The following is a 25,469-nucleotide window of genomic DNA, read 5'->3' as shown; positions in this document are numbered from 1 at the left end:
CAACGAGAATACCCTGGAATATGGGTGGACCAGCTAATACACGAGTCAAAAGACCCCCTTTTGAAAGGGGTACCATAGCAAAACAAAGGAGAACCAAGAACCAAGAACAGAGGGCGAAAAAATGGCAAACGAATTAAATGCGGAAAAAAGTGGTAATAAATATAATAAGCGCGTAATTATCGCGTAAATGTCAATTTACGCGACGAATGCCGTTGCGTCAGTGCTAATTTTTAACGCTCGAATGATCCTTAGTTCCCTGTCCCCCACCACTGGGGGCAGGGGGAGGGAGGGGACGCCCGCTCGTCTCTAATGGAAGCGTGTAAGCGTCAATTGGCCAGGTTGCTCGCTCTCTGTCGCTGCTGCTGTTGTAATTGCAATGATTAACAACGATGGAGAGGAGGGCAGAACAGGTGGGGAGGGGGAAGGGAGGGGGAGGGGAGCCCCCACCACCTGCAGTCGCCCGTTGTTGTTGTTGTTTATTGCAAAAACAAACAATATATGGGGGGAAAAACGCAGAAAAGAACAACAAAATTAATAAAAATAAAAATAATTTACAAACAAGTTTACCGTTGCGAAAAAAGCAAAGCAAAAACAACAACAAAATGAAAAAAGTCAATAGGAAAATGATACAAATCAGCCGATACCCTGTAATTTATGGCTAAGTAAATAATTGAATTTTCCCAGAATTGTATATCAATAATTAATTGGGGAAAAGAGTCCTTGAACAAGTTGTAGAAAGTTTAACTGGGGATATTTCAGTAGTCATGCCAGTCCCTCAACGTTGGACCCTTTCCTACAGTTCCGTGGGTGATTTGCAATGCAAATTGGTTGAGAATCTCTGGCTACCCTTCAGCTGGACATTCCAATGGGGAAAAAGCTGCTTAAACAACTTTCAGGTGACGTCAAGAAATTAGCAACAACAATCAACAAAGTGCACGACAATCTAGAGAAAAAGAAACAACACACAAAAAAAAAACGAATTCAGGAGCGGAGAGCACTGAATCCCAGCCGGCAATTAGCCGAGACTTGGAAAATATTTACCCGCTGTTGCTGCCAAAAGAATCTGTATGTATGTATGTACAAATATTATTATGAGCGACTGTTTGTATTGCCCTCAAAAATACGCGGAGAGCAGCAGCAGCAGCCGGCAGAAATGTACAAAAAAATAATACTTAATTTCAGTACAATAAAAAGTCAAGTCGAGCGCAAAAGTGGGTCAAAATTATTATTGAAGCAGAACAAAAACAAAGCCAGCAGCAAGGCAACGATAATGGCAATGCAACCAAGAGAGAGGGAGAGAGAGAGAGCAAAAATGTATAATAATTTTCTAAGCGACGGCCCCTCGACAACAAATTATTGAAATGCATTCGCATTTCGCATTCACCCCCGGTCCGAGTCCAGTCCCCAGTCCCCGGTGCCTAGACCCAGGCACAGAGCCGATACATACTCCAATATGAGACCCCTCTGCCAGTGGAGGGGCACCGGCACAGGCCCAGGCCCCCACCGTAAACACAATTTCCCAATGTTCTGCACGAATAGTTTGTTTGATCGTAAAATTTTATTTCTGCATTCAAATCGCGGCGCAAAGCCCCCAAAATGCCATTGCAGTTTTTGTTTTGCTGTGGCTGTTTTGCCTATGATTTGTGTTAGAGCCTGGCCAAGAAGTGGCTTTTCGTGCCGAGAGGGGGAAGGACCACGACCCTGCCACAAGTGTTGAAGGTAGCAGGCCAAAAGGGACTCCCTCTCTCCCTCTCTTGTGGTCAGTCGACTCTGAATTGGGATAACAATCAAGCGAGGCTCCGACCCGACCAAATAATGGTAATACAAATATCCGACAAAACCCCCATTACGACCATCAAAGAGTAGTTTCCAACGTTTGCATTGCATTTGATTTTCCTCAGCCCCAGTGCCTCTGCTCTACATATTTTCAAATGCATTTCGCTCCAACGCCCCCGCCAGCCCCGAGTTGTCTTGCATTATTTATGCCCAAATGCATTAATGGGCATCCAGCCCCAGTTCCATCCATCGAACCATCAACACCCGAGACGAGACCCCACGGCACCTCGAATTAGGGATAGATTGGGGGCTCCATCCACTGGGGGCAGGGGAATGGCGAATAGTGTTGACGTTGATGGGCGAAACAAGCTGTTGAAAAACACATCGAGTGGGTCTGGGGCCAATGAAAACGGTCAATTTTCGTCAGCTAGTAAATTTTTAGGGGCTACCCCGGCTTCTGTGTCCACTCCGAAAGGCAAGGAGATCTGCAACGGCAACCAGCAACCAGCAACCAGCAACAGTTGTTCATAAATTAAAGTTTCGTCTCGGCGAATCCTCTGTGCCGCCTCTGTGCCGATTTTCGAATCGCTGGCAATAAAATTTAACGTGCACACTTATGACCGAAAGCTGCCTGCTGTCTGCAGCCGTGCTGCATGCAACAGAGCACGCAACATTTGCACTACGGCCAAAAATGTTCAAAGAACCAGAAATGTTGGCAGAAATTCGATTGAATTGTTGTGTGGAGTGCGGCAGGAGGGAGGAGGGAGGAGAAGGCTGCATAATGACCCAGGTCGAGGCAATTTGATTGAGTTGTTTCCAATTGAAATGGCAAAAACGCTGCGGGTGTTGGCACTGATGTCTGACAGCAAATGACTATCCACTCGAGTCCACTCCACGTTCCACGCTCCACACTCCACACTCCACACTCCTAGACCTAGTCCTAGACCCCAGTCGGCAGTTCCAGAAACAAAAGTCATTTGGCCAAAAGGAAAATCCAAACCGCACCACACTATAATTTGCAGTTACAGTTACAGATTTCTGGCCTTCTAGCGGCCCAAACAGTGATTTGGCTTATTTCGTTCGGGCCTGCCTGCGGTGGCCACAATTGGATTGCAGTTCCTTGCAACTTGCAGCACTGTGGCAGGCAGGCAGGCAAGCCGGCTCTCTGGTCTGTGTCAATTAGAGTGGACTTGGAGTTGAAGTTCTCGGCTGTGTCATTCATTTGGTGACCTACAAGATCCATCATTGGAGAAGGGGTTGATGAAATCGTTGCGTCACGTTCCTTTTTGGCCAATCAAAGGCAAATGCAAATGCAACGCCCACTCCTCCCCGCCAAAGGGACTCTCACCTTGACTTTGAGCGCAACTCTTCATTAAATCCAGCCTCAAACACTTGGCATTCGGCTGCAGAGCGAAGGTAACGAAGGTAATCAAGTGCAGGTCCCTCCGCCATGCACCGCTTTTCCGCTTTTCTTTACCCTCCCCACCCCCCCTCCCCCCATCCCCTTCTGGTGGATAATTAAAGTGCCCGTCGCGAGAGCTTTTCCTCTTGTTTGCGTTGAACTGTCACTACTGTGGCGATTTGTTAATTGAATTAAATGCTGGCCATGGTCATCAAAATGCAGCACAGCTCGATGGGGGCATGGGGGAAAGCCATTGCCATTGCTCTCTCTCCCTCTCTCTCTGTGTGTGTTGGCAACCCATTTAGCCAGAGTGCTGCACGGTGCTGCAGTCGCAACGTAACTGTAAAAGCAAACGCACGTACAAGTGCCGCCACACGGCTTGGACTAGGCCAAATATGCCGCAGATCGGTGGCACAGTGGATAGAATCCCCGAGAACGGATGGTTTTCGGGAACCAACCAATAAGATAGATCCATGTATCTCGTTTACCTGCCATCGAAACTCTCGGTTTTTCCTCAAATATTCTCTTCCATGTATGCCACTTCCTCTTGTGTGTGTGTGTGTGTGTGTGTTGCCACTGTGCCACCCGTAGGCGACAGTGGGTAATTCCCATGGTCTTGTGGTTGCAAGTACCGCTAAATCGTTGCAGCAACGCTTCCTGACGCTTGGCGCACTGCATGCTAAGCAGCTCGAGGCGATGGCGGTGACACATGAGCGACAAAAGCAGAAGGAAAAGCAATAGCAGTGGCAGTCGCAGTAGCAGTGCGAAAGCTGCCCACATACAACGTGCAACACACTTTGCATGCGTCCATGTCCGCCCAGAGCTACCTGTGGCAGGTGTGCCCTGTCCCTTGCCCCTTGCCCAGGCCAGCTTGTTACGCCCTTTTGGACTGTCACATGCTTATTGCTCTTGTCAGTGACTGTTGGCCGTTTGGCCGCCATTCCAGCCCGTAACTTCATTATTTTTTTTTTCGTGTGGGAAGCTTGACGGAAATCCTCCGCGTCACGTGTACAGCCAGCAGCGGTTGATGGCCAACTTTTCAAATTGAATTTCGCCGATTTATCAATTTCCCCAAACACAAACAATAGAAAGTGGAAATGGAAATGGAAAAGGAAGGATGGAAAGATGGAAAGATGTGGCAGCAGCGCCCGATAGAGGCAATGACAATGTTGGCCAGGTCTAATGACATTTCGGCCAAGTACAGTAGGCCCCCAAAGGCAAGGTGCAGCCAACAGCCGCAGAGACAGAAACAGAAACAAAAACGGAGAAACGGTGGAACGCCTGGGGAAAAGCACTCGCCCCCAGAGCACTTTGAAGTTGGCTCTGCCACTGCCACTGCCTTGTTGGGCCATGTCCGCGCATTTCCAATAAGCCCACGGGGCACGGGGCATGGGGCACACCTTGGAGAGTCGCTCAAGTTCAAGTTGAGGCCTCCTGTCGCGTCGCGTCGCCCAGTGGCCCTTGCCACAGGCCGGGACACAAAATCGACATTGCCGCGGAATTAATACGATTTTTATTCATGACTCCTAGGCAGGCACAGGCACGGGCACAGGCAGCAGGCATCAAGGGGCATGGTGCATGGGGCGATAGCCAATCTGCTGGCTGCCGGCTGGCTTCCGTTCCCGGAATGTGGTGACAATGTCTTCTTGGGCTATTCTCTGTGCCTCTGCCTCTGTTTTTGTCTTGGCTTTTCCTTTGGCCTGGGCCTGTGCCTGGGCCTGTGCCTTCGGACTGTTGTTGCCTCAGACAATTGCATTGTTGGTGTGCTGTGCCTGTGCCTCTTGGCCGTTGTCGCAATGCTAGTAATTTGTGCAAATGAGCCTCTAAAAGGCGTGGAGGCTTTCGGACGTGAGACAAGCCTCACCAAGGGGGTGGGGGGGCAAAGCAAATAAACCAGAGGAAAACAGAGAAAAACAGAGAAAAACAGAGAAAAAACGAAATGTTTAAAGCGCCATTCGGCTGTGTAAACGATGCGGGTCGAGTCGCTACCAAAACGTACATGAAAGGAAAGCTGTTAAATGTTTTTCCGAACATTTGCCAGTCAAATAAAAGAAATGAAATGATAATGCGATGGCGATGCCAAGACTTTGAAAACAGAAACCCTCCCCAACCCTGGACTGCAGCAGAACTCAGAAGTTCATTCATGACGAATCCAATCTGGATGGTTTTCGGGCCCACCGCTCTAAAAAAAAACACGTGCTCGTGATCGCCAAAAAAACAGCCATAAAAAACTACGCACTGAAAAAATAACAATGGAAACAACACAACTATTTACTACGATATCTATGGCCGCCTCTGACGTTTAGCAGCAAATCTGAGTCAAAATAAACCAAAAGTCAACACAGCCCCACACAGCCCCTCCCCCGCCCACTGAGAGGAGCGAGAAAGAGCGACACACACGCGCGGAGCGAGAGAGAGAGAGAGAGCCAGCAGCAGGCCTGCGCCATTCACTTACGATGGCGACTCTCACACATTTTACAGTTACGCACAAATCGGCTTTTATTTGTGTTTTTTTTCTTAATTTTATTCCCGCCCTCTCTGTCTGTCTCTCTCTCTCCGCGTGGCGCTCACCTGCTGTCCCGCTTGTTGTTTTTTTTTTTTTGCGCTACCTGGCTTTGAGGCCACAAAAGCCAGGCTTTTATTTGCTCAATTTTTGCCAGAAAGACAGATAAAAAAGAAGAGAGAAATTATGTGTGTCAACGGCGGCGGCGGCGGCGATGAAACCTCCAAATTAACAGCAACAACAGCCAGACAGAGCCAGAAAGAGGTCGCCTTTGCTTTTGCCTTCGCCTTGTTTAAATAAAATGAACAAATAAAACAGCCACAACAGATATTCAAATTGTGTCATGGGAGAAAACTCTCAGTGGCGGAGGCGGAGGCGGTGGAGGAGGAGCACGCACTGCAGACAGGATTGCCTTGAATGGCACAAGCCAACAACAATCCCAGGCACTTGTCTGCCCTGCGTCTTGGCCTGGCCAGAAGTAAAATCACAACACCATTCATTCGGCAACGTCATGGGCAAATACCAAAGACTACCGAAAAAAAAGGCCCCCAAAAAATACGAAAACAAAAATAAAAAATATTTATAAATACAAAAATGCGTAACATTCGCCTTTGCCTCTTTTTTTTTGCTTGTTTTTGTTTTGGTTTTCGTTTTCGACGAAACTATTGGGCAAATGGAGAGATCTCTCATACGCACCGTTGGCAAGGTGTACCCAAGAAAGTCCCCATTTTTACTGTCTTTGGGGGGGAGTCGATCGGTTTTTGGGTCAAACATTGTCATTACACGGTTTCCTGGCCTCATGGCCTCTTTCGGGTTGAATCGTATTTACCTTCAGCCTCAGGCTTTGGTTGAAACATTTCCGCTCTTGTTTTTGCTGTTGACATTGGGACACACACCCGTTCTCCCTCTCTCTCTCCCTCTCTCTATCTCTCTCGGACGTTTATTTTTGTGCGCCGCCGAGTCTTGGGTTCTCTTATCGTGCAAACTGATAAGCGAAAGCCACTTTCGCAAGAAGGCACTGAAAAACCTCAATGAAGTTGAAGAGCTAAACCCCTGCCCCTGCCGCTGCCCCTCCGCCTGCCTGCTCTTCTAATCGCAGAAATCTGATTTTGTTTTTTTTGGATTCTTTTTCTATTTTTGCCTGCGTATAAATTACACTTGAAAATTGTTTAGATTTTGATTGCTGATATTTACGGGTCTTTTCTTGTCCACTCCATGGAGTAGTCGCTTTGTCTCGCTCGAATTGCAGGGGAGGGGCGGAATGAATATAGGGACTGGGACTGGGACTGGGAAAGGACTTTCCCCCAGCAATTTCGGTGAAAGTTTCTCCCGGTCTAAGGTCCCAGCAATTACCCCGAAATGAGGGTGAAACCCAAAGCGAATCCCGAGCACGTGGCTAATTCAATAAACTTTAATTGCAAACCACACAAGAAATCAACTGCAAAACAAAAAACAGAAAAAAGGGGGCCTGAAACCGAGCAAATTTGTGGCAATTTTCACTAATTTTTGTGCAGCATGCAAACAACTTCCATGCCATCTTTCCTCCTCCCTGCCACCCCCTTGGGGGCATATCATATCGCATCTCTTGTTTCCTGACATTCGCTGAACATTGCAATGTAATTTTGCTTTCAACACCTATTTTTTGCTGCTCGTTTTGCCTGTGCTGCATGCAACTTCACGTTGCAGCTAGCCAGCAAACGTGGGCAAATAATTGCCAACAAAACAGCAAACGGAAAACGGGCAAAGTTGCCACAGAGGCAGCGGCAGCGGCAACCGAGTGAAAATCGTGGCGCATTTCCCAGGCTCTGGCTCTGAAAAGCTGGCCCCAAAATCGGGCGCGAATATATCGCATTTCAATCACGCGCCACAGCCAACGATCCTCAGCCTCCTTCTGGCCCCACTCTCTCCCCCTCTCTACGTCCCCCTCTCTTGGGGCAATTTACGTGCGGCCACGCAGTGAGTAAGCCAAAAAGGAGACCTGGTCAGAGAGCAGCCGAGCCACAATGAAACTGCAACTGCAACTCCATCTGCAACTGCAACTGCGGCTTGCAGTTTATTAAAGTTTTGTGGCTGCGCAATGGGGCGGAAAGCAAACGGCGGGCCTGGGCCTATGCCTATGCCTAACGGTACCGATTGTGCGCATAAAATGGCCACATCGTGATGGCCAAAACGCCTCGCTTCACTCCCCTGCACAGCCATCCGAAGGTGATGTCTGTCAGGCACGCGCCTTTTGCCGGCCGGCAAAAACACTCAATCTGTGACCGAAGCTAATGCAACAGCAGAGGCTCCAACACGGGACTCCGAGACTCCGGGACACCGGGACACCGGGACTCCGAGACTCCGAGACCCCGACTCCGAGATCCGAGATTCGTTGGTAAAGGAAATGGCGATTTATGCGCAAATTTACTTTTATGCGATTAGCAACGATCTGAAACAGAAATTTATCGCTGAGTTTAGTAAATTTAATTGGGGCGCAACGTACGGGGCAGAAGAAGAGGAGCAGCAGAAGCAGCTGGTGGTGGTGGTAGAGAAGGTGCTGCTGTGCCTAGGCTCTCACTCAGCAATCGGTGGGACTCGACTCCGGAACGGGACGGCTGTCGGCTGTCGGCTGTCGGCCATGGCATTAGACAAAAGGCAAAAACCTGGTAGCAGTGTAATAAAATTTTATGGGCTACGGGAGCAGGAGATGGAGGAGAAGGAGCTGCATTCACTTAAATGCAACATCAGCAACAGAATGCTGCAGAAGAGTGCCTGCCTGCGGCCTTTTAGATTGCACAATGGAGTCGTAGAGTCATAGATTTTTCGGCCGGGGCCAGAGAGCGGCCACGAGTTCTGTTCGAGCCAACAACAGCCACAACAGATGGGAGATAACGAGAGATAACGAAAGTTGAGAACACTTGGTGATAATGAAGGGAAAGGCCCGACCTCATGTTCAAGTTTTGACCAGCTTTTGCATCAAAGTTTCAAGCCATGGCCAAGCCCCTGCCCCCCCCCCCCCTGCTGCAGCTGCCACTAAGCCGCTTAAGTCTGAGCATCAATAATTGCTCAGTGCAGCAGCAACAGTGGATCCAGCGAGGCATGAACATGCCACCCACTCTACCACTCCACCTGTACTGCGACGGGGTGGGGGGATGGTTCAATGGCATGCACTTGGAATATTTTAATCCTGGCAAGTGTTCGAGGGACTCCTTGGAAACACTCCTTAACGCCACTCGACAACGCTCGGCCACTCTGATGATGGCCGTGGCCATGACGACGTCTCAATTGTTGGCATTTGCCTCAATTATGTCTCTCGGGCACTCTCGCACTCAGCCTGATTACGGGGTATTCCAAATCAGTTTTGTCCGTTTCAAATGTTTTGAATTTATGACACGACGCACTCGCGATGCGTCTGTCGCGTCTTTATGGTGCCCCCTCCGTCCCTGCCCCACTGGGTGGTGCAGCCACCCATCAAAGCTTAGCTGGCTGACTGCATTCTTATGCGAGGAGTTGGCCATTGTCATTGTCGTCGCCCGTCTGCCTTTGTTCAATTTATTTGAGCGTAAAAACGCTGTTCATAAAGCAAATGCAAAGGGATATCATCTCTGATTTTGGCCACTGAAGGTTGCCACAAGGTTAGCTTAAAGTCGGCGACTCCCGGGCTCACGGATCTCTGAAATATATGCAGAACGCTTCGAAATATGTGAGGCCATCGGAAAGAGGCCAATTAATTACGAAACAATGACGCGATTGCGACTGCAACTGCAACTGTGCTGTGGATGGGGCATGGGGCATGGGGATTGGGGCAGAAATTAGTTAAATGGAAAAATAGTTTTGCGATGTTTTTTGCATTGAAATGCCGCTGGAGGCGATTATCGCTGAAAAGACCTCGCGGGGGCATTGTTGTGCTGTGTGCAATCGGCGGTTGCCTTTGAAGTCAAACCCAAAGCCCCCAACAGACTGCGTGTCTATATCTTTATCTGTTCATAGAATGTGCATATGTGTGTGCCTGTGTGCGTGTGTGGGTGGTCTTAGAACTAGGCCAATAGCCACAGCGCTGTCCATGATTTGCATCGCTTCAAAAATGTATAATTTTTCTTACTATAACAATCCCCATCTATCATTCCGCCTCGTTACAGCTCGAGGAAACGTCCGTCCAGCGATCATCAGGACTATGGCAGTAGTTCGGGCAATGAGGACCAGATGTCGGAATGCAATGCAGCTCTGATTCTCATGAACCTACACAATCCTATTGGGGGTAGGTCGAACCTTACTCAACAGAACCCACAGCGTCATCTCTCTACGCCGAATCTTTCAGTGTCGGACCAATGCCTGGGCTCCAGCCCGGGCAGCAGCTCATCGGCCTCCTGGAGTTCCGGCTCGGCCTCGCCGCCCCTCAGCGACGATGGCCACGGGCACGGCCATCACAGCCCCAATATATTGTCGCCGCACGATGCGGCAAATGCACGCATACGCACAACATCGGTGTCCACCTCGGACGAGGGCATTGTCATTGATTTCAAGGATGATCGCAAGAAAAAGGTGAGCCAAAGAATCTCAAACCCAAACCCAAACCCAAACCCAATCGAAATCCTAATTCAAGATCTATAGATAAGAAGGAATGCGGTCAAAATCTTGGCGGGAAGTAGAGCGTGACATTTCTGTTGCATTTTGTTTAATTGCAACTTTGTGTAGAGGATTTTAATTGCCATAATTATGTAAATGTCGGGCGGGTTTCAGCTATTTTTGGCACGTCCACACGGCGTATGCTTGATGCAACGCTCATTACTCATACGCACTGTGTGGCACCAGAAACAGTACAGCCACTTGCAGGGGACTGCAAAAGGGGGGTGGGGACAGAGGAGAGAAATATTCTTAAAATCAAATAAATGTCGAAAATACCACAAACCCTAGAAGCCGAAAAAAACAAAAGTAAAAGAAGGCCAGCCCTGGGGATACCCTTGCATAATAGATTGCGATTTTCAATCAATTTTGTTCCATGTAATGTATACACACAGAGAAATAATAATAACCCAATAGATTTTCGAATTGTAAAAAAAAAGTAATGTTTTTAAATACATTTTGACTTAAATATATTTCAAAATTATAATTAAAATATTTAGATCCGTTTACGTTTAAATCAAAGTCAATTCTATTTCATTTCATTATTTTTTGTATTTAAAATCAAAATCTTACATTTAATATATGTGCCGATATGTGCCTATTTCCTGCATTAAAAATGTGATCCGTGCGAAAGATAAATCTGATATATTCAAGGGCAAGAAATGCTGCCTTATTATACCCTTTTCTATAGGGTATTACTTACAAAACAAACAACAATTGCCAACGCATCAATCACACAAAAAAGCACAAAAAAAGGGCAATGTCAGCAGCTCGTTAACTTCGCACACACACACACACATGCACGAACACACATTCCCTAGAGAAAATCAATAGCCCCACACTCCTCCCTCCTCCCTCCTCCCTTCAACATTTCAGCCATTGGACGAAACTTGGCTCTTTAATTAATTATGTTTGAACTTTAAGGGCCTTCCTCCGCCTGAAAAATCAAGCATCGAAGACGGACGTTGAGGCGGAATCTTACGCAACTGCTAGACCCAACCCCCCACCCCCCGCCACCGTCTGTGCCAAGTCCGCATCGAGCAGCGGACAGTCGGCCGTCTGTTTGTTTGCCCACAATCTATATGAACCGCCCCCGACCCCCACACAACTTGTTATATTCATATATGTTTCGAATACATAGGTACAACTGTACACGAGGCATGACTTTTCCAATGTGTGCGTGTCTTTCGTTAGGAGCGTTTAAGGGCTCTTAACAGCAAACACACAAAACCTCAAAGCGAGCAACAACCAGCGACAGCGACAACGAGGAGAACAAATATCAAAAATGAACAGCAGCAGCAGTGGCAGTGGCAGTGGCAGGGGCAGGGGCAGCCATGGCACAGCAGAATGTGTTAACCTTGAAAGTCTGATTAGATTTTCATATGGTGGCTATGTATTTGTTGTATTTACATACATTCCGGCAAGCCCAACAGTCAGCGAGAAAATCCAGCAGCAAAGTAGTTGTCCGATTGATGAGACCCGATAAGTGTGTAGGGTGTCAGTGGGGGTCCATGTCCAACCATCCTTTTGGCCAGCTGCACTTTCACTTTGGGTAACCTGTTGCACAAGCCCCAGCCCCAGCCCGGGTCCAGCTGCCCGGCCAAATAGTTGACCAAAATCATCAAAACTTCCCCGCTTTTGGCACATTTAAATTTATGTCAGAGTAGGCAGCCACGCCCACCTTATTGGGTGGGCGGCAGGCCGGGATGGAGGATAAACAAACAAATGAATGAAGGAATAACAATGGAAAAGTTTATTTTGCCAAGTCAGGGCAGGGCAAGGCAGGGCAAGGCGTGGCCGGTTAATTGAAAAGATATATGCCGCATTTTCGCAATCTGAATCTTGAATAGCATATCGCGAATCTCGAATTGCACTGAAAATGCAAGCCACAAGCAAAACAGATGGATCCACAGATGGATGGATGAATAGATGGCTAGATGGATGGATGGATGGATGGATGGATGGGATGGCTGAGCAGATGGATGGATGGAGGGATAAATGATCGCAGTGCCGCTGCTGCTGGCATTGCAAATCGAGAATGAATGCAATTAATGTCTAATTGTGCGCAATTATTGTCAGTTGTCAGTTGTTGTTGTTTTTGTTCTTGTTGTTGTTGTGCGGTTGCCTGTGTGATGTGCCGCATTGTAATGCAGTTGCATGTGGTGCCAAGCCGAAATCAAATGGAGATCTTCAAGGTGGCCACGTGGCGCATACGTAATGCGACCGTCCCGGCCCGTTCGTGCATTACTCATACGCACCGTACACCATTTTCTCTGTTAGATGCCATTTTTCACCACGCGGCGTATGATTAACCTTCGTTTGATCGAGCGCGTCCAATGGAATGAAATCCGAATCCGAATCCGAATCCGAATCCGAATCCAAGTGAAACAAAATAAAGTGCAACAACAGTGAAGTACCCGCAAATAACAAGAAATTACTCATGCGCCGTGTTTGCTCAGCTCAGCTCAGCTCGGCTCAGCCTTTTGTCATCGCTGCATCATTATGGGGATGATGATGATGATCATCGTCGTTGTCGGTTGGGTTATTACTTTAAATGCAGATTTATGTGCATTTACTGCCACCAATGACAATCACGCGGCCGACCCAGGGACTTGCACGCCTTTTAATCAAGGCCTTGGCTGTTGCAAGGCTGCAGGCCATTACGCGAAAGAGCCACAGTCAAAGCCAAAGCCACCGCCACAGTCAAAGCCAAACCCCAAGGCATCCGCAACCGCAATGGCTGGTTAAACGCTGGGCCCATCAATTCACACACACACACACACACATGTGCCCCGTCGATGGGGTGCTTGTTGTTTGCGATGGCCGCCAAAGGAAATGCCCAAGTGCACACACACAGAAAGGGAAGGACACCGAGTCGGGGAGTGGGGCGAAATTATAAGTTAAACTCCTATGATTGCATGTGACAAGCAATTAAAGGCAACAATCCGCGAGGACAACGTTTAGCTTAGAGACGAGTTCCCGCGAACTGCTCCATCACGGATATTTCCCCATATTTTTCTACACAGATCTGCCACCGATTTGCTGTATCCGCTATTCCCTTTGTCGAGGCGGCTAATTGCCTGCCTGCCTGCTCTCTACGTACTTTATTCCAACTAATTTGTTTTATAATATCAAAAGGCAGCAACGAACGAAAACGAAATGCTAACCGAAGCAAACACACACACACAAATTATAGTGCAAAAGCGAGGCAGACAGCGCGGCGTGTGCAAGGCGATGACTAAGGGCGGGAAACAGGGGGAGGGTTGGGGCAGCTAAAGATGGGGCACGAGAGGTGGGGGGCAGCTAGCTGTGTGTGTTGCGGTTAGCTGGCATTAAGCTTTCGCAATGCCCTGACAGTTGAAAGCGGCAACAACAATCGCAAAAACACAGAGAGAAGGGAAACTGCATTCGCGGCCAGCCAGCCAGCCAGCCAGCCAATATGGCGCGGCACACGTGTCTATTCGGTAGTGTTTGTTTTTGTATCTGTGTGAGTGTCTTAGCTGACTTTTTTTTTGACAAATGTGCCAGGCAGAACAAGAAGCAACTGCACTTTCAATCCCATTCCCCCTTTAAATGAGCTTAAATTTATAGACTTATTTATTTATGGTTTTTTGTGGCATGCCCCCCCTCGTTGCCTTGCATTATTTCCTTGAGGATTCTTTGCTGAACTTTTTGCAATTTATTTTTAAAATCCAACAACCAGAAATATAGTAAAATTTAATTAAATTTTTGCGATCGCCTTTGGGGGGTGCTCTGCAGCAACCTTGAATCAACATTCACTCTACACACAAACGCGCACAGATACAGATACATATAGACAGGCACCTGAATAGCAATTGCTGTTGCCTTTGGCAATTGCCATCATCATAGAGACGTCAACACCGTGGCTGTGTGGCTCGCCTTCTCATATGGCAGTGGACCTTGAATTCTGATTAGGAAGCGATTTAAATGTATCTATAAGTCATTTTTCTGCACCACTCTCCGCGCTCTGCCCCCGTGCTCGACTTTATTGAGTTATTATTAAAAGTTAATTGTGCTGCTAAAAGCCATTTGTCTCTCCTTCAAGCCGCGGCTTCAGGCAGTGGCTGAGGCAGTGGCTGTGATGTGCAATTTGTGTGGCATTAGCGCAACAATTGCAAATGACTTGGGCAAAGTGTCGACGACTTGGCTGCCTGCGTTGGCTGGCTGGCTGGCTGATTGGGCAACACACACACGGGGCGTATGAGTAATGGACTGCGAAGCGAAACAGCTGGGCGCCCGCACAAATGTAATTATACCTTTAGAAGAACGAATGACAGCCAGTCAACAGTCAACCTACACCTCAAATCAAATGGCACTGTGGCCAAGACAAAGCGAAAAGGTTTTCCTTTTTCCCTTCAGAATTCAGAATTCAGTTTGAATTTCCATTTAGATTTCCTCGGTAACATCTACCGCAGTGTGACTTTATGTATTCTTCGAGGCTGCTGTCACGTCGCTGCTTGTAAAACTGCAGCCACAATCCGTCAAAAGTCAGTTGCAGGAGTGCCCCGCCGGCAGACAAATAGCCATATTTGCCGTATTTGTGTGTGCGTATCTGTGTGTGTGTGTGGGAGAAACGAACTCATAAATTTGTCATAATTGCACAAATGCCAATGGAAGAAAAGGCAAAATAAAAATGCAATAAAAATATCTCATGCCACTTACGCAGTTAGAGATACACAGACCAGAACGTGAGAGAGAGATTATTCCAATACGGAAAATCTAAATGAAAATTTAGTCAGTGTCTTGTCCACAATGCAAGATCTGTGCCAAGTGCAAAAATGCAACAAATGCAGCGGCCAATTTTCATGTTCAAGGTGACAAAAAACCAAAAACCAAAAACCAAGCGAACACTTGAGCCAAATGCCTCATCGTTTGGCCTCGTTTCCATTTGATGGCCACCTCTGATCGCCGCCTGCTGGCTATTTTTCTCCCATATTTTTGGCTCCATGGGGGGCTGGCGGTGAGCCTTCCCCTCAAGTGGATTTTGAGCACTTCTGTACCCGATTGTGCCCACTGTATGCCCGTGTCATCCGCATTGGCAGAGCGAGCCCCAAAAAAGCACATCGCCGAATGCGGTATTTGGCATTGGTCTCTGACACACTTTGCCTGCCGCACAGGCACTGGCACAGGCACAGCCTCCTTATGCACACATCGGATATATTCGTTTATATCGTGTCTTATTTTAATACCCTGTCCCCATTCGGTGTGCCATATACAATGTGGTCAATGTGGGGAATGCATTCGAAATGTTTGCGAAACATCTTTTGGCAGAACGTTTGCCACGAGCCACAAATGACACACAACCTGGCCCCTCCTCCTGCCACTGCCCCAGCCCCAGCCCCTGCCACACCTCGCACAAAGTATCGTTTCGTTTTCATTTTGCATGAAATGAAAAACTTTTGGCTGGTTTCAAAGGGGGTCACAATTAGATCAGCGAAAGAGGAAAACAAACAGCAAAAACCATACATATATGTATAAACGGGGCTAAGACCAAAAGAGGAGAGCCGCCATGGGCTGGGTGCCCGGCGAAATGGCCTAGTTTCACAGGCGTACCACAACAAAATGGCGGCCCTTGCAACTGTTGTCGTGGCTGTACTTTTTCCACTGCCACCGCGTGTGCAATGCCAGCTCAGTGTCCGTGTGTGTGCCAGTGTGTGTGTGTGCTTGCAGTTTTCTAGGTTACAGTAGTGCTTATACATATACACATATATGTACATCGGTATTTGTTTGCGGATGCGGATGGTGATGCCGCACTGTTGCAGTCAACGCGTTGCGCCGGCCGGCAAAAGCGAATGTTGCGCAACAAACAGCTAGCCATGAAAATGCATTTCTCTCTCTCTCACTCTCACCGTCAGTGCTCTCTCTTCCCTGCCTCTCTCCCTCTTTCTCCCTCTCTCTGTATCTCGTTTGACATGCGCACTTACTCGCTTACTTCCGCCGCAACTCGCCGCAAATTCAAGCACACAGCAACAAGGGGTCTCTCACACACACCAGCGAAACGCTGATGATGCTTTTAGGGGAGCTGTGGGTGTGGGGTGGCTTCAAGGGCTTGGGGCAGCGGGCTACGACGTAGGAGGTGCAACGGCACGTGTTCGCACACAGATGCACAAATTGTGTGCAATTTGTCGCTGCCAACGCTGCAGCTGACGCCGACATCGTTGCTCTGACGTCGTCACTGGCTCGGTGGAATAGCAGGGAATGTGATGGGGGGGGAAATGGCAAAACTGGCCACAGCTTTGTGGCCCTTTGGGGGTGAGCCAAAAGTAATTCATATCGATACGAGCACAATTGTTTGAAGAAGGGTCTTAAACTGATTTATATAGAGAGATAAATGTCAGCTGTGAGCCCTTAAATAAGTGGCAGCAGCTTTTGGAATGATTCCTGGCCCCCTCCAAGCACTATCCATCCCCGATCACTGACCGATTGATCACCTATCACTGACAGGCCTCGTTGAGCATATATTTATACGATTTTCGGCTGCTACTTAAATCTCCATTAATTCTGCTCAACCATAAATCAGAGATCTAGTTGGCGCTTCCCTTCTCCATGATCAACAGATCCCCCCCCCCCCCCCACCAGACACCCCGCTAATAAACAATTTGGAATATGCAAATGCATTGCTGTTGGAATTGTTTTGCGGTCGATTCACTTTTCATGGCTAATTAATTTTCGCATTGCGCAAAATGAATTAATAATGCGAAATGCCATGAATATGCAAACGTGCGAATACGAGTATATCCCACATGCAAAACATGCATATAAATACGGCATATACAAATATACACATGCATCTATATAAATATATGCACATATATCTGAAATTTATTGTTGCCGTCGCCTCAGTCGCCATAATTAAAAGCCAAACAAGCAGCAGCCCCCAGAAGCCAGTAGCCAGTAGCCAGTAGCCAGCGACTTGGCTTTGGGGCTCACCCGCCCGCCAGGTGATTTCATTTGCAAGTTGTTTGGCTCAGTTTTTTGTTTGTTTTGTTTTGTTTTTGATTTTGATATGGCAATCTTTGTGGCTAATTATACGCTTAGTTGACTGATCGAGAGGGGCGTCAAATGGGGAGGTGCCGTGCCTGTGGGACAGTGGGAAATGAATGGAAAATTGCTCGGCTTACATCACCCTCGTAGGCAGGGGCATGGGCAGGGCCAGGGGCTCATTTCATTTGTTTGATTAATATTTAAGCTCTCAATTGGTGGATCAGACAGGAGATGCGGCTACCTTTCGAGTGCACACGTGTCGTGAAAAAATTGTTCCCTTGGATCTCTTGCATCAGCAACAAGCTGACGTCAGCAGTGGCAGCAACAGCGACTGCAGCTGGGACTGGGACTGCGACTGGGGCTCGTTGACATTTTGCATTTGGTGGGCGTGTGCTCTTGCCGTGAGTGGTTTAGAGGGGCACTGAGGCAAGTGCCGGCTTAATTAAAGCAGAGCAACAGCATCGGCACGCCTCACAGCTTAGAATTCACTGCGTCGTTGCAACCCCACAAATGTTGACAGTCGCCGGAGCGAGGCACGGCACTTGTGGGCGGGGAGCAGCAAAACTGCATTAAAATTCAAATGCCGGCAATGTCAGGGCTGCCTCCCCCACGCCAGAGGCAGGGGCACGACAGGCAGAGAGAAGGGCAGGCACACCAGTGACATTTGGAGACCTACGGACTATACAGATAGATACTCTGTATCTTACGGCTGTATCTATTGTTGATGGGCCTGTCCAAGTGACTCATCAAAGACCTGCTTCCATTCATACTTTTTCTTGAGTAGCTTTTCAAACAAAAAAACCAATCATTTATTATATTTAGAGCTCATTCTCGCCATATATCATATATTTCAACAAACAAATTCCCAAAAAATGTTTGCAACAAGTCAGAGGCAATTCATTTTCACCTAAGCAGCAAACATGACAGAATTTCTCATTTCGGATTTTTGTTTGCGATGGTTTTTCCTTTTTTTTTTTTGTTTCATTTTTTGCATACCAAATTGTTGTTAGCGGCCATGTTTCAGGACAACAGCAACAACAATCATAAAAAACAAAGAAGAGAAGAACGGGGGCCAAGAAATCCATCGCATACTGCCCTTGTGTGTGTGTGTGTGTGTGTGTGTGTCTGTTTGAGGTAAAAAACAAAACAGAGCAAAACGAAACGGAAAACAAAAAGTTGGCCCAGAGAGAGAGAGCGGGGGGCGGGGGGTGGGGAGAGAGTCACACACTGACATCAAGGCAAATTGCTGGCCAAAAGCAGAAATGCCGACAAACACTCAAACACCCATACACACATACACCCATACACCCATACACCCATACAGTGAAAGAGACAGAGAAACATTAGTTGGCAGCGTATAAAGGAATTGCAAATGTATTCAAGGTCAGGGCAGACATGAAAAACGAGAAACGTCGACGTCAACGCAGGCAGAGCGACAGTGGCAGTGGCAGTGGCAGAGGCAGATTCATGGATGGTGGGCGTAACCCCACCCCCTAGACACCCACACACAGAGAGGAGAAGCAGAAACTAAAATCAATATGGCAACACTTTTAAGGGTTGCGGCGAAAAACCGCCAAACCCTTGAAAGCCGTACCCCCCCCCCCCTCCCACACGCCCCACTGCCTGGTGGAAAAAAAAGGAAAACAAGCGAAACAAAAAAACAGGAAAAAAAAAAGGAAAAGGGAAAATCAACGTCATCAGAGTGGTTCAGTGGGTCGTCATAAATAATGCTTCGGTTTTCCCGCGCATTTTCGGCTCTCTCTCTCTCCCTCTCTCTCTCTCTCGCTCTTGGCGCAATGAGCACAAAAATGGCTGCCCACGAAGCCGGGTTCGAGTCGGAGAACATTGCGCAGGCTTCAGAGAGAGAGAGAGAGAGAGAGAGCGAGAGCTGCGGTCCATCGCCTTGGCGAAATTTAAAATCGGGAATACATTTAATTATAGCCAGGATCCCACTCTGAGGCTACCACCCCCCCCCCCACCTCCCACCCGCCCTGGACGTCACACACCATTCTAATTAAGTCCAGCCAATTACACGCAACAACAGCAACAGAATTGCAAATTGCAAATTGAGTTTTGAGTTTTTCCTTCAGCGCTTCAATCGATAATGGTTCAAGGTTAGCTTGCGTGACATTTTCCGCTCCAGTCGCACGCCCGCGAGCAACAATTTTTGGGGGCCGCGTTCTGCACGCCCAGCCAGTAATTGGAAAAGTCGTACTGAAGTAACCGTAAAGTAAACTACGGGGAAAACCTAAGCCCGGGAGTTGCGTGTGCCATCATCATTATGGCGTATAGAAACTGGCGGCGATTGGCCGTCCGACTACCTGGCAGCCAGGGCGTATGTACGATATTACATTTATGTATTGATTTTCATGCAGAACTGGAGAACTGGAGAACCAAACCCGATCCGAAAACCAGTTATTATCATAATTATTGGCAGGAATTTCCCCATGCAAAATGCAAATAGATTTCTTATTCAAATTGCAACATTTCTTAATCCCCTCCCCTCTTTCTCTTTCTCTTCATCTCGTTGCAGGTGAGTAATTTGTGACTGGCTAATGTCTTTAATTGACTTCTGTGAGTATGAAAACGATCCAATCATATCTATAAATACATATTCCGAGCATATATCCGTGTGGGCCGCGGATACAAAGTGGGACCTTGACATGTCAGCAGCAGCGGCAGCGGCAGCAGCAAGTTTTTGTTGTTTTTGCTTGCAAAATAAATGGTGTCTCAATCGAATTGGAAAGTTGTCTGCTCCTCGAGAGTCGAGTCTGTGGCTGTGGCTGTGGCTGTGGCTGTGGGTTGGGGCTCGGGTACGGGTACGGGTTTGTGCCACACGGCGTTCGGGGTCTATGCTCCCAAAAGTATGCCATCGACAGCGACGATCCTTCAACCCTGCACGCCTCAATTGTTTTAATTAGCATAATGACACTTAACAGTGTCTAGACGGCAACAAACAGCAGATTTCGACTCGTATTTTTCTTCTTCTCGAGGTTTTTCCCCAATCCTGGGCTGCGGGAATTTTCCAAGCCCCAAAATTCTGTCATAAATCAGTGTAAAACCGGCGACATCCGCTTGCTGGTCTGCACTCTTTTGGCCAATTAATTGATAAACATAAATCACCACAAATTTGTGCCGACAGTAGAGTAAAAATCGTTGTATGGGGGGAAAACAAATGAAAAGAAACCCCTCTATGATTTACCGCCTGGCAACAGTACGGCTACGCTGCGGGCATTTCGAACGAATGCATTTTGAACGAACGATTTCTGAAAGTGTTTATCAATGTTTAACAATTAGTCATTTTATGAGGAAGAGCAAAGCACAGAGCAGAGAACAGATAAAGAGAGACAGGCAGAGAGACAGAGAGAGAGGCGCTCACTAATAACACACGCATACAGGCACACCTTCGGCCATAATAATAATCATTATAATAAAATAAAAACCGCTGGCCACTTGGCCTTGGACTAGGTTGATTGCATTCTAGCGGTCAATGCCGCCGCCGGCGTCGTCGTCGTCGTCGTCGTCGTCGCTGCCGACTAGCAACAACAACAGCGGAGGAGCAGCAGCAGCAGCAGCAGCAGCAACGAAAATTGAAAACGATCGCTTTTAACCTGCTGTCTCTTTCTCTCTCGCTGCTTTCTCCATCTCTTTCCGGCATATTCGCTGCGTTCAAATTTCTGCTCGCTCCCTCTCTCCTATAAAAATCGTATTTATTTGTTTTGTTTTTAGTGTTTGTTTTTTTTGCGCAATGACAAAAGAAAAATATCGGAGCGGAGAAGCCAACAAACAACATTTTCGAATCAACAGCAGCGGCAGCAACGGCAGCAACTATTTATAAAATGCGCTTGCCTGGCCAAAGTATCTCCCTCTTTGTCTCTAACCCGCGGCAGCAGGCGCGTGTGTATCCGTGTATCTGCTGCTGTGTGTGTTTGTGCTGCCCGTGCGAGAGCGACCTGCAATGCCGGAAAGCAATAGCAAACGTCGTCAGAGCATCGCTGTGACGCCAGCCCATGACGACAGTTCTCGAGCAAACGAATGTGTGTGCTGTATCTTTTGGATACATTTCAACAGAATAACAGAAATAACACATAAAAAAACCGCCCGACGCCGGTTTACCTTTGAATGGCATTTGCATAACAAGTGTCAAAGCCAAGAGAATCCCTCCATCCAGCCAGCCAGCCAAATCGGATTCGGATTCGGATTCGGATTGGGTCTCTGCTCTTCCCAAGATCCTTCTCTCGTTCTCCGCACATAAATAATTCAGAATTTTTAGAATACGTTACGGATCTGTTGGGCTCTGTTCTGTTCTGTTTCCAGGCCACACAGTGCATTCAACCTCGGTGTCGAGGGGGTGTTGCCCCCAGTTCATTCGCTTTTGGCAAACTACGCGACAGACCAGGCCAGACCAGACCAGGCCGGTAATATAAGCCGGTAATTCGCAAGTGCCGCCCCGAACCGGCATACAAATTGTATTAATTTGTATTTAAATTTAATTTATATTGCTGCTGCAATCTCGTACCTTCTCTTTATATTTCCTGTTTTGTGGCATCAGCATAGCGAGCAACATCCCATGATAAATGATTAATGATAAATTACCACTTGGTCTTTTGTTTGAACCCAATCGCAAGATCACGTCATCGGCTTTGCCATCGAAAAACAGGTTCAAATGCAGGCAACAAACCGTTGGCTGCTATGATTTTGATGGCTTTCTCCATTGCTCAAAAAACAACAGCAACAACAACCTGCCAGAAGATAACCGAACCCATAACCTTGAAGCCCCATGCAATCGGTCAGGCCAGAAATAAACCTCAACTCAAGTACTCGCATTTCACACCATTTGCCATTACTTTTTGGCAACGCACTCGTTTATTGCCTTGCAATGCTTGGCTATTGGGTTTTCTGAGTGGCCAGCGGCCAGACTCCCAGCCCACTTCCTGTTCGGCTTACGGCTCCCCCTGTGGTGGCTGTGTGGGCGAGGCAAGCTGTTCAGGTGCTCAGATCCCGCCTGTGCTGGCCTGTTCTGATGATGAATGACTGCAACATTTATAAATACTCGTACCAGCAGCGAAAGCCGTCGAGCAGGCAGCCATCATCATAATGAAATAAGCTAAGCATAACAAATGCGTCGAAATATTTGCGACAGGTTGCAATAGCCAACAGGGGGGAGGGGGGACAGCAAAAAAAAAAATTATATAAAATCACCGAGCGCGAAAACAGCAAAAGCAAAAACCCGAGTCGTCACTCAATGTGCATGGCCTTGAAGATTTCGCTGCAAAAAAAACACACACACACACACACACACACACACACACAAGCCAGCAGAATGAATATCATAAAAATATTCACACAAAAAAAAAACAAAGCAGAATGAAGCCCAAACAAAAAACCAACAAAAATGATTATAATAAAAGCCACTAATTTGCCGCAAAAAATCAAATAAAATCAAATAAAATTTAATAAATGCATAAAATGCAAAGAAGGAAACTTTTAATTGAATTTTCAGAATCCGTGCAGCGTTTAGAACTGATTGAATTGTCATTGGTCTAAGCCATGAAAGAACCGCGTATTATACAAATTATTTTCATGGATAATCATGCATAAATTCTGGCTAATTGACTGTATCTCCCCCAATCTGCCTCTCCCCCTCCCTCTATCAATTTTCAATTAGGACTTTTTTTTAATCACGTTTTGGCCGGTCAAGTGGCTTTTGGCCAAAATATTGATTAATTGCAGTCATGAGGTTAATAGGATTACAAATTGTTTGTTGTTTTGTTGCTGTTGCGACTGCTGCTGCTGCGGCACGCTAGATGGCGTGCCATGGCATGCTGTGTGTTTTTTTTTGACAAGTCAACAACGAGATTTGACTCCGGCGCGAGTTGGATTGATGGCGAATGATGACTTGCCACCTGCCATTGGCCTCTAAGTTGCCCAAAACTTTTTTGCAAATCTCCCTGTAAGCAGCTTTTCGAAAACTTGCAACGTGTGGCCGGCAGCTGGCTCTGGTTTCAGCCGGCAAAACATGCAAACTGTTGATTTGTGGTTTCTTAGTCATTGTCATCCACAGTCTCAGTGGCAGTCTTGAGGTCAGCTTTTGCAGCTATGATTTTATTACAAACTGAAATGCAACCGCAATAACATTTTGCCGGCTTTTGTTTAAACTTTAGCACAACGGGATTTTCCAGCCACTCTAATTGCCATTGTATGACTGGCTCTAAAGCGGCAACAACAATAACAATGAGTGCAACGAGCAGCAGCAACAATTGCAAAAAGCTTTATCATCATTACAGGCCTGGCTTTATAGTTGTTGTTGTTATTGTTAGTGTTGCTGGCCAGCAGCTATTGCTTTTGGCGTCAAGCTGTCTGAGCCGAGCCGAGCCGGGCCGAGTCGAGCGGCTTTTCCAGCCAGCCATTCACTCGCATGCAGTGGTTTTTCCCCCCTCATTCGAGCTCGAATCTTTATGCATTTATTTATTACATTACATTACATTACAAACATGCCTTAATTAAGCAAAAGCACCGTTTTTTTTTGTGTTTTGTTTCTTTTTCGTCTCACACATAAGCAGGGGGTTTTTGCTTCTTTCTTATGCTTCTTATCGGGCGATTTGTGGACGGACTTACCGACTAATTATTGCTTTATGAGGTGGAACGTTCCTCCATGGATTGTGTGTACGGCACTCGTAAATCCCACCCAAAACGGGTACGGAAAATAATTACTCAAAAAGAGGGGAGTGGGGGGTGGGCGGAGGGGGGGACCCTGCACATTGCGTGCAATTTCCACCTGAAAAGCGTAAATTATGGCGCTATTTATTTATGTTGCTGCTTTTATTGCCGTGTGCCAGTTGCATTTGTTTAAAATGCCATTTGACAAACATCAAAGCCGTTAAATGTTACTTTGACATGTGGCACATGTGTGCCCCCGCCCCCGCCCCTCAAGGGCCTGACACGGGGGGGGGCACAGTGCACAAGCGGCGGGGTCTTATGGCCAATTAGATGAGTGAAATGTGTCAACAGCAGGGAGCGCGGTGGCGAGACCAAGGGAATCATTAAAGAGTCACCACCCGATCAAGGGGGGTTTTACCGTTTATGGCACCCCACACCCCACACCGCACACCCCCTCCCTTAGAGAGGGAGCTGTACTCAATTACAGCATTTGTTGAAATACCCTGAAAGACAACGTCGAGTCTGAGTAATCCAGAAATTCTTTGGAAATGGCTCGCTTATCGCTCAGCGCTGCACTCTTGACCAACATTTCATTCAATCGCCAGTCCACAGTCCACCGGCAATACGATGCATTTCGTATTTCACATTTTTTGTACTTTACATTTCACATTTCACATAGATTCGCAATTATATTAAAGTGCTTTGGCAGTAAACAAAATGCCCTTTGCTGAAACGGATACGGATACGGATACGGAAATAAAGCGCCCGAAAGCGGGACAGCGCCAAAGAGAAGAGAGCAATGGTTGGAGAGAGGGGAGTAGGAGGTAGAGGGGTAGAGGGAAACGGATCTGGTTTGCTGACACAGCACAAAGGACTCTCTCGCATCTCTAAAAGGGACTTGCTGACATTTTCCAACCCGCTTTTTCCTGTTCTGTTGCCGGTTTTTTGTTGCTGTCATTTGATAGACGTAGTTTATTCCTTTATAGACAGTTTTGTATCCCCCCCTCCCACCTCCCAGCAATCCTCTATACCCACCGCAGGTCACACAAGTCGAAAAGCCAAAGCCGAATCCAAGGCACTCAAAGCATTTTTATTTCCCATTTTTTTTCTCCCATTTGTTTTTTCCCATCGCTTCTCCATTTTTTTTTGTCCTGCCTGCCAGCCCCTTTTTCTGGGCGTTGCCATGGAAAAGCGTTTTGTCAAAGCGACAGGTGAGAGTGGGCCGCATCTACGCTCTGGGATGCTTAAATATTTAAACAGCGAGTGGCCAGATGCTGGGCAGAGAGGTGTTGGGTGGTAGGAGGCCAAAGGTAAAAATAAACGATGCCCTGGTTAATGGAAGGGAATCAGCCAAGCAAGGCCTGAAAATACCAGCAGGCGGGGCAGCAGTAGGCGTGGCAGAAGCCAAATGGCCCGAAAAGGCTTGCCCGGAACAGTTAGGCCCGAACACTCGGAGCTCGGAGCTCGGAGCTCGGAGCTCGGAGCCCGTTAAAGTGCTGGCCAAGACGATGTCTTAAGTGG

The 25,469-nt window shown here is 47.4% G+C and overlaps 1 protein-coding gene across 1 annotated transcript in view; it reads left to right on the top strand.

Moving 5' to 3' along the window:
- LOC108155240 overlaps positions 1 to 25,469 on the top strand; it is a 117,657-nt gene that overhangs the window by 59,483 nt on the left and 32,705 nt on the right. The window contains 2 exon segments of the mRNA XM_017285929.2: positions 9,800 to 9,918; positions 9,979 to 10,202. Of these exon segments, the coding sequence (XP_017141418.1) occupies positions 9,800 to 9,918; positions 9,979 to 10,202 (343 nt within the window).

The sequence above is a fragment of the Drosophila miranda genome, chromosome 2, assembly GCF_003369915.1.
Source record: "Drosophila miranda strain MSH22 chromosome 2, D.miranda_PacBio2.1, whole genome shotgun sequence".
Taxonomy (NCBI): domain Eukaryota; kingdom Metazoa; phylum Arthropoda; class Insecta; order Diptera; family Drosophilidae; genus Drosophila; species Drosophila miranda.
Note: the sequence above shows the minus strand (reverse complement) of the source record. Positions and strands in the feature narration are given on the sequence as shown.